General features: G+C 37.4%; 1 protein-coding gene across 1 annotated transcript in view; it reads right to left on the reverse strand.

The window, feature by feature from the left end:
- LOC136832337 (muscle M-line assembly protein unc-89-like) overlaps positions 1–10,000 on the reverse strand; it is a 502,631-nt gene that overhangs the window by 194,475 nt on the left and 298,156 nt on the right. Inside the window, 1 exon segment of the mRNA XM_067093248.1 lies at positions 3,407–3,569. Within this exon segment, the coding sequence (XP_066949349.1) occupies positions 3,407–3,569 (163 nt within the window).

Genomic DNA, 10,000 nt, shown 5'->3' on the forward strand with positions numbered 1-10,000 from the left:
TTATGGCTTTCGTCATGTTTCCGGCGTTGAGTTTTGACTTGAGTATCGCCTTATAAGTCTCTGCATATATTCTTTCGCGATCGTGTCTTTCATCTCTTGGTGTTTTATATCCTCTCATTTTATTATTCCCAGGTGTTTGTATCCTATCTCATCTATGTGTTTGATGCTGTTCCCTTCAGTCCTTGTTACTTTGCCTTTTGGTATGTTGACCAAGGCTCATTTTTCTATTCCAGATTCCATCCTGTTGTCCCCAGATACAATCCTTGCAGTCTGGATTAAGGTACCTATTTCCTTGATGCTCTTACCATACAGCTTGATGTTGTCCATGAACATCAGATGGTTAATTCTGTTGCCTCCTTTCTTGAGTTGGTACCCAGCATCCATCTTCTGCAATACTTTTGTCATGGAAATCATGGCTACTACGAAGAGTAGTGGTGACAGTGAATAGCCTTGAAAGATTCCTCTCCTGATGTTAACCTCTGTCAGTCTTATCCCTGGGCTTGTAAGTACTGCATTCCAGTTGCGCATTGTATTTTTAAGGAAGCTGATGGTGTTTTCCTCTGCCCCGTATATTTTCAGGCATTCTATTAGCCACGTGTACGGTATCATGTCGAAGGCTTTCTTGTAGTCAATCCATGCCACGCTTAGGCTGGTTCTCCTTCTCTTACTATTCTTCATTACCATTTTGTCCATTAGGAGCTGGTCTTTTGTGCCCCTACACTTTCTTCTGCAGCCTTTCTGTTGGTGGGGGATGGCGTTTGTATCCTCTAGGTAGTTGTATAGCCTTTCACTGAGGATACCTGTTAGTAACTTCCACATTATTGGTAGCAGGTGATAGGCCTGTAGTTACTTGCTATATTTCCCTTGTTCTTGTCTTTCTGCACTAAGGATGTTCTCCCTGTGGTCATCCATTTGGGCGCATAGTGGTTTGTGATACAAAACTGGAGTTGTTCTGCCATTCGTGGGGGTAGGGAATTAAAGTTTTTGAGCCAGTATCCATGGGCTTCATCAGGACCTGGGGCTTTCCAGTTGGTCATTTTCTTTAGTTGGTGTCTGACTGTCTGTCGTGATCTCGGTGAATCTTTGTTTTATTCTCCACCTTTTATTATTATTATTATTATTATTATTATTATTATTATTATTATTATTATTATTATTATTATTATTATTATTCAGAATTATTAACCCTATTATTATTCAGAAGAAAACCACAGGCATACTGAAGAAAATAGCATCTTTATTTACCTGCAGACATTGTCAAGTTACCCTCCATTCCCTATCCTTCCGACTTATTTTGCACCCAAGTAACCTATCAGAATTCGTCTTCCCTAGACAAACACCCCATTTCTCATCTGGATATAAAACACCCCATTTCCCACCCTAGTCAGACCTTCTCAACATTCTCACCCAGTCAAGCTATTATCATTTTTCTTCTGAGAATACTCTCTGAAGTCCCTACTCTGCTAAGTTATCTGAGGTTCTCATACAGAGAAACTGTTAAAATTTCTCTCCGCTGGTAAATTCTTTGAAATTCTCGTACAAGTAAATTATCAGAATTTTTTACTCAGGTTGCCAGAGAATCGTACCATCATTGAATGCTATGGCATTTGTCCTATAAACTAAGTTATCGTTCATAGCAAACTCTGTGAAGGTTCCTCACCACCGCTGCAACTCAGAATTTCTCGAAAACGTTAAACTCCCAGAAGTTCCTATACAATTACGATTTTTCTCCCAGTATATTCAGAATCTTACCTCCTATAGCTCAGAATTTCTTACTATAAACTCGGAATTTATCCTCCTATAAAATCAGAATTTCACTTACTATAAACTCGGAATTTATCCTTCTATAAAATCAGAATTTCTCTTACTATAAACTCGGAATTTATCCTCCTATAGCTCAGAATTTCTCTCACTATAAACTCGGAACTTATCCTCCTATAGCTCAGAATTTCTCTTAATATAAACTCGGAATTTATCCTCCTATAGCTCAGAATTTCTCTCACTATAAACTCGGAACTTATCCTCCTATAGCTTAGAATTTCTTTTACTATAAACTCGGAACTTGTCCTCCTATAGCTCAGAATTTCTCGTACTATAAACTCGGAATTTATCCTCCTATAGCTCAGAATTCCTGTTACTATAAACTCTGAATTTATCCTCCTATAAAGTTAGAATTTCTGTTAACATAAACTCGGAATTTATCATCCTTTAGCTCAGATTTTCTCTTACTATAAACTCAGAATTTAGCCTCCTATAGCTCAGAATTTCTCTTACCATAAGTTCGGAATTTATCCTCCTATAGCGCAGAATTTCTCTTACTATAAAATCGGAATCTATCCCCCTATAGCTCAGAATTTCCCTTGCTATAAGTTCGGAATTTATCCTCATACAGCTCAGAATTTCTCTTACCATAGACTCGGAATTTATCATCCTATAGCTCACAATTTCTCTTAACTTAAACTCGGAATTTATCCTCCTATAAAATCAGAATTTCTCTTACTATTAACTCGGAATTTATCCTCCTATAGCTCAGAATTTTTCTTACTATAAACTCGGAATTTATTCTTCTATAACTCAGAATTTCTCTTACTATAAACTCGAAATTTATCCTCCTATAGTTCAGAATTTCTCTTACTATAAACTCGGAATTTATCCTCCTATAGCTCAGAATTTCTCTTAATGTAAACTCGGAATTTATCCTCCTATAGCTCAGAATATCTCGTAATATAAATTCGGGCTTTATCCTCCCATACCTCAGAATTTCTCCTCCTGTGATGCGGTCTCCTCTGCTAAAAACGTATTGATTTATCCTCCTGTTAACTCAAAAACTCAGAATATCTCTTGCAAACTAAGAATTCTCCTCCTATATACTTGAAATGTCCTCTTCCATAAACTCAGAATTTCCTCCCTAACTCCTCAGATTTTCCCCTCTTATAATGCTTTACCTCTTTTCCTGAAATCTTTGAATTTTTCCTCCTTTAAAGTCAAAACTCAGAATTACTCCTCCTATGACCATCTATGAACTCAGGATTGTTCTATAAATTCAGACTCGTTTCTCTCATAAACTGAGCATTTTTTTCCATGAATTCAGACTTTCTCCTCCCATAAACTCAGCTTTTAATCTATAAAATCAGATTCTCTCTCTCCTCCCATAAACTCAGCATTTTATGCATAAACTAAGCATTTTTTCTATGAACATAGATTCTCATCTCATAAACTCTCATAAACCCATCATTTTTATAATAAAATTAGACTCTCTCTCCCCCCCCCTAAAAAAACTCAGCACTTTTTGTATAAACTAAGCAATTTTTTCTCCATGAACATAGATTCTCATCCCCAAAGCTCGGTATTTTTCTCTCGACTTGTACTCTCTGATTCCATTAACACCTGGACACCACCCACTTACCTGTGTCAACAACGTACTCCTTGATGCCTTGCAGCCAGGCCTCTTTGATTTCGGGCGTGCGGGCCTCGATGAGGATGGGAAAGTTGGGATGGGTCAAGGATTCGATGTGGAAAAACTCGATGGCCTTCGGGTTGCCGGGTGGTGCCAGGGACGTCTCTGGTAACTGCAGAAGAGGAAAGAACAGGTCGTTAGGTGAGTTACAGCAAGCAATAGGTCTTGGACGCAGCATACCACAAGCATCTGCATAGGCTGTGTAAGTATACCCCAAAAGGCGCCTTCTCATTATATGTTGCTAACCCCAAAATACGCATTTTCATTCTAGATTGCTAACCTCAAAAGGTGACTTCTCATTAGAAGTTGCTAACCGCAAAAGATGCCTTCTCATTATATGTTGCTAATCCCAAAACTTCCTTCTCATCATAGATTGCTAACCCCAAAGGGTGCCTTCTAATTATAAATTGCTAACCCCAAACGGTACTTTTTCATTATATGTTGCTTACCTCAAAAGATGCCGTCTCATTATATGTTACTAACCCAAAAAGGTGCCTTTGCATTATAGATTGCTAACACCAAAAGATGCATTCTCATTACAGATTGTTAACAAAAATGCCTCTTCATTACAGATTGCTAAGCCCAAAAGGTGCCTTTTCATTATATATTGCTAACCCCAAAAGGTGCCTTTTCATTATATATTGCTATCCCTAAAAAGTGCCTTCTCATTATAGATTGCTAACTTCAAAAGGTGCCTTTACATTTTAGACTGCTAACCGGAAAAGGTGCCTTCTCATTATACGTTGCTAACCCCAAAAGGTACCTTCTCATCATATGCTGCTAACCCCAAAAGTGTCTTCTCATTATGGACTGCTAACCCCAAAAGTTGTCTTCTCAAAATCTCATCATATGTTTTTAGCCTCAAAAGGTGCCTTCTCTACGAAATTTGCATTGTTATCAGTCCCAAAATCTCAACATAAGTTTCTACCCTGAAAAGGTGCCTTCCCTAGGAAATTTACACTGTTATCAGTCCCAAAATCCTATTATTATATTGCTAACTAAAAAAAAAAAAGTGTCTTCTCTAGGAAATTTACATTGCTATTAGTCCCAAAATCTCATCGAATGTAACTAACCAAAAAAGGTGCTTTTTCTAAAGAAAAAAAAATTATATTGCTAATCAGTCCCAAAGTCTCATTGTTACGTTCTAACCCCAAAAGGTGCCTTCTATAGGAAATTTACCTTCTTGTCTCTCTCCCAAAACCTCATCACCAGTTGCTAGTCAAATTTTCATAAAAAAAATCTGTACGTAACTTTTTGGGTAATCCTGCTAACAACTGACAAGCAAATGAACAGCGCCATTAATATATACAACCTCTCTGTCTGAGATAATTAAGTGGCTCAGGTATTTTCCAAACGAAGCACCAGGTCATTCCTGTCATGAAAATAGAAGTCATCAAGGGCCATTGATAATGTTCCCAATAGCTGTGACCTGTAAACAGATGTACCTGGCAATCATGGAGTTTCAGAAAACAATGAAGGAGACAAGACAGGTTCAACTAATTAAACGATTCCCAGGGTACTTGAGAACTAACTGAACAGGAAATGGAAGTTTTCGACCTGGCAGAAATAATCAAGGAGATTCCAGGTAGAATCTTCGTTATCTGTCGAGGAGAAATGACCAATTAACTCCTCATATATAACTTGGAGACAAGAATAAACATCCAGTTAAGTGAGCCCGAGTTAATTGAGAACAGAGAGAGAGAGAGAGAGAGAGAGAGAGAGAGAGAGAGAGAGAGAGAGAGAGAGAGAGAGAGAAAGTCCGCTTGAAGTTTGTAACATTTATACGACTTTTTCAAGGGACTATTTTGTCTAAGGCTTGTGTTTTATTGCCGAAAATAATTTATATCTGTTGATTCAATAAAGTTATCGGGGTATATATATATATATATATATATATATATATATATATATATATATATATATATATATATATATATATATATATATATATATATATATATATATATATATATATATATATATACATACTCGCTTTTCATCCAACCTTTAATTATTGGTTACATATACTCAGTATCAGAAAACAGCTCTACTGGGAGACAAACATACCAAAGCTTTATCCTCTCTGTAAGCTTCCTTTTAATGAGATGTCAACAAGTCCTTTTGGCAAACACAAATGGTTAATAAATATTTGTAAGATGTGTTCCGTTAAAATACCTTTAACTGTGCCAAAGGCGACAGGAAATATTCCAATAATAATTAAAATAATAATTAAGCAATATACGAAAATGTGAATTTCATTTCTGTTTTTTACCCATGACCAAATACCCATCAATTAGGCCTTTAAACTTTGGCTTAGAAATTATGATGACTATAAAAAATGACGAAATTTTAAAGACAGCTCAATGGCACGTAAGAATCTATTTGCGGGGAGAAGTGGCAAGTGTAGGGGAGTTGATGACACCCCGAAAATCTTCGTCACCTGCTCTCTGTCTCTCGCCAAGAGTAAACACAGGAGTCAGGCACAAATCAAAACACGAGATGCAAAAGCACCTTATCCACTCTTCTCTCTCTCTCTCTCTCTCTCTCTCTCTCTCTCTCTCTCTCTCTCTCTCTCTCTCTCTTCTACACACATACATAAACACATTCACATGCACAATTACTCTTCACCCCCCTCTCTCTCTCTCTCTCTCTCTCTCTCACACACACACACACACACACACTCTCTCTCTCTCTCACACACACACAAGCAAACAAACACTCTCTCTCTCTCTCTCTCTCTCTCTCTCTCTCTCTCTCTCTCTCTCTCTCTCTCTCTCTCTCTCTCTCTCTCTGTGTTGTGTAGGTGGAGGGGGTGAGCCATGGTAAGGAATGGAGCCGACCTTGCCAACCAACCAATCCCTTGGCGTGTTTTTACCTGCATTCCTCGTTTACATAGCCTGAAGACGCTCTTAGCATATGACACATACCTTGCCACCTACAAAACCATACATATTTCAACACACTTTTTCATGGGTACGGTCGGAAATACGGGTTTTGGAAGTATAAGTATATTTAAGTCAGGGTTTTCTGATAGGTGTGGACAAAAATGTGGATTACGATTTCTGTACACATCTATGTTGGGGAAGTTTATGCGGGGGATGTTTTATGTTGGGGAAGTTTATGCCGGGGCTGTTTTATGTTGGGGCTGTTTTATGTTGGGGCTGTTTAATGTTGGGGCTGTTTTAAGTTGGGGCTGTTTAATGTTGGGGCTGTTTTATGTTGGGGCTGTTTAATGTTAAGGCTGTTTTATGTTGGGCTGTTTAATGTAAGGGCTGCTTTATGTTGGGGCTGTTTAACGTTATGGCTGTTTTATGTTGGGGCTGTTTAACGTTATGGCTGTTTTATGTTGGGGCTGTTTTATGGTAGGTCTGTTTTATGTTGGGGCTATTTAATGTAAGGGATGTTTCAAGTTGGGGCTGTTTAATGTAAGGGATGTTTTATGTTGGGGCTGCTTTATGTTGGGGCTGTTTTATGTCTGGGATGTTTAATGTTAGGGGTGTTTTATATTAGAGCTGTTTTATATTGGGACTGTTCAATGTCGTGGCTGTTTAATGTTAGGGCTGTTTTACGTTAGGGCTGTTTTATGTCGGGGCTGTTTAATGCTAGGGTTATTTTATGTTGGGGCTGTTTCATATTGGCGTCTTTTATGTTGGGGCTCTTCTATGTTGAGATTGTTTTTAAATCTAGAAGTACTCTATGGCTAACAGAGATGGGGTAATTTTGTTATGATTAGGTTCAGCTTTTAAACACCCACAGCAGTCTCTCTCTCTCTCTCTCTCTCTCTCTCTCTCTCTCTCTCTCTCTCTCTCTCTCTCTCTCTCTCTCTCACACACACACACACATACACACATACAGGCACTCTTTCTCTGCCACTTTCTCTCACTCTCTCTCTCTCTCTCTCTCTCACATACAAACACACACACTTTCTTTCACTGTTTCTCACACAAATACAGGCACTCTCTCTCTCTCTCTCTCTCTCTCTCTCTCTCTCTCTCTCTCTCTCTCTCTCTTCATTTGAGTCACTCACAGAAATTCAATATTTCTAACCAACAGACGAGTCATCCAGTCCTTCCTCCAAACCTCAAGTAACACAGAGAGAGAGAGAGTCAACCAGTGCTGAAATTAGGGGGAGCCAACGAGATACCCAGATGATTACTCATCACTTGGCTACCTCCTCCTCCTCCCCCCCCCCTCTCAAGGTTACGAGATGGGTGGTTGGTTAGAGACTGAATTCAGAGCTGAAGTCTTCGTCGTCACGTCGTCGCTTCCCAGCGGCAATTTTTGGAAATTGGAATTCCCTAATTATCATCTGAGTGCTGTCGTCAATAGCTTGTTCATTACCGCACAGAAACACTTATAAAAATGTCTACTTTAACTACAATTTCTTTTATAATTTACCCTAAAGTTATAAAAAGCCTATTTATTTTCCTGCAATATATTTCATAATTTACCCTGAAATTATAATAAAGAAAGCAAGCTGTACCTCTACAGTTGTAATTTAGGGCAAGAAATCTATATTCTCATTGCCACTCAGCAACACTCATGAAAATATCTATTTTTTCTGCAATCTCTTTCATAAACAATGAAAAAAATATCTGCTAATTTTCTGTAATGTTTCATAATTTACCCTGAAATTATGATAAAGAAATCAAGCTATATTTCTACAGCTTTCATGTAGGGAAAGAGAATTGTCCTAATTATAATCTGACTGGTGACATTACATGACTTGCTCATCGCCACTCAAGAATCTGTTTTAAAATATCTATTAATTTTCTGTAATTTATTTCACAATTTATTTTCATAATTTCTTTGGAAATTAAATAAAAAAGCCACCTATATCTCTATTTGGGACGAGAATTGTCCTAATTACTCGTGTCATTTGACTGGTGTCATCATATGGCTTGCTCATTGCCACTCAGAACCACTTACAAAAATGTCTATTAATTTCATGAAATTTATTTCATAATTTAGCCTAAAATTATAAAAGAAACTAGGCTGTACTCCTACAGCTTTCTTATAGAGGAAGAAACTTCTATTCTCATTAAAATCTGCAACACTCATATAAATACCTATTTATTTTCTGTAATCTGCTTCATACGTTATTCTGAAATTATAATACAGAAAGCAAGCTGTATCTACACCATTATTTAAGGTACGAAATCTGTATTTTCACTCAAATCTGCAACATTTATAAAAATATCTATTTCTTTGTAATCTATTTCATAATTTACTCTGAAATTATAGTACAGAAAGCAAGCTGTATCTCTACACCTTTATTTAAGGTAAGAAATCCGTGTTTTCATTCAAATCTGCAATAACCATATTAATATATCTTTTTTAAAATCTATTTCATAATTTACCATGATATTATAATGAATAAAGCAAGCTGTCTCTAAAGTTTTCACTTGGGGGAAGAAATCTGAATTCTCAGTCAAACCTGCAACGCTCAAGATGATAATTAGGGTGTGGAATCACCTCATCCTAATTCACTCAGATGATTAATTACCTTTATCTGAATTAATCCAGAATTCCAATTCCAGATCGGCTTTCAATATTAATTTAACGTCATTGTGGATCTTTTGTTCTGAGAAATCGCAAAGCTTCTGTGAACAAAAGTTTTACTTCAATCGTCTTCTTTTCTTTTTCCTAATTTGTTCTCAGATTGGAAACAGAAATACAGACACTTTCAGAATGCCTGACGTCAAGGAATCAAAAGCGAAGGAAAATCAACGACAGAGAGAGAGAGAGAGAGAGAGAGAGAGAGAGAGAGAGAGAGAGAGAGAGAGAGAGAGAGAGAGAGGGGGGGGAGGGGAATTTTCGAGGAAAAAACAGGGACTGCCATGCAACATTTCAACACAAATTACGATAGCATTATTTCTAACCTGCGAGAGAGAGAGAGAGAGAGAGAGAGAGAGAGAGAGAGAGACGCGAAAGGCAGGAATTCTCGAAGAAAAAAAAGAGAGACACCCTTGCAACATTTCGACAAAAATTATGACAGCATTATTTCTAGCCCGTAAGAGAGAGAGAGAGAGAGTGAGACAGTGACGCAAAAGACAGGAATTTTCGAGGAAAAACGGGAACAACCATGCGACATTTCGACACAAATTAATCCCCAAAATTAGAAATTATCTTTATGGAAACAAATGGCAACTACGGCGTAAAGTGGGCGTGTCTTACGTCTTGGTTTAAAGTGCAAAACCTCCCAAGTCACGACTACACATTATGTTTACTACGCCTCATTCTTAAAAGGTAGCGGAGACACTTAAGACTATAACTGCTGGCTTAAATCACCCTTTGGTAGTTATAAGTTTTATGTTTTAATTCTTATTAAGCTGTGGAGTTGCCAGTTAGTCGCCACATTGCGTAAAGTTCAATTCAATTGATTTATAAAGAGCGCAACATATTGTTTATTATTTGTTTTGACATCTTCTGTATGCATTTAAATAATGAACACAGAAAGAAAAATATATTTAAGACCTTCATTACAATAAACTTTATATATACTGATCCTTTCCTCTATCTGCAAAGCCATTGTTACGCGCC

Source organism: Macrobrachium rosenbergii, chromosome 49 (genome assembly GCF_040412425.1).
Source record: "Macrobrachium rosenbergii isolate ZJJX-2024 chromosome 49, ASM4041242v1, whole genome shotgun sequence".
In the NCBI taxonomy this organism is placed as follows: Eukaryota; Metazoa; Arthropoda; class Malacostraca; order Decapoda; family Palaemonidae; genus Macrobrachium; species Macrobrachium rosenbergii.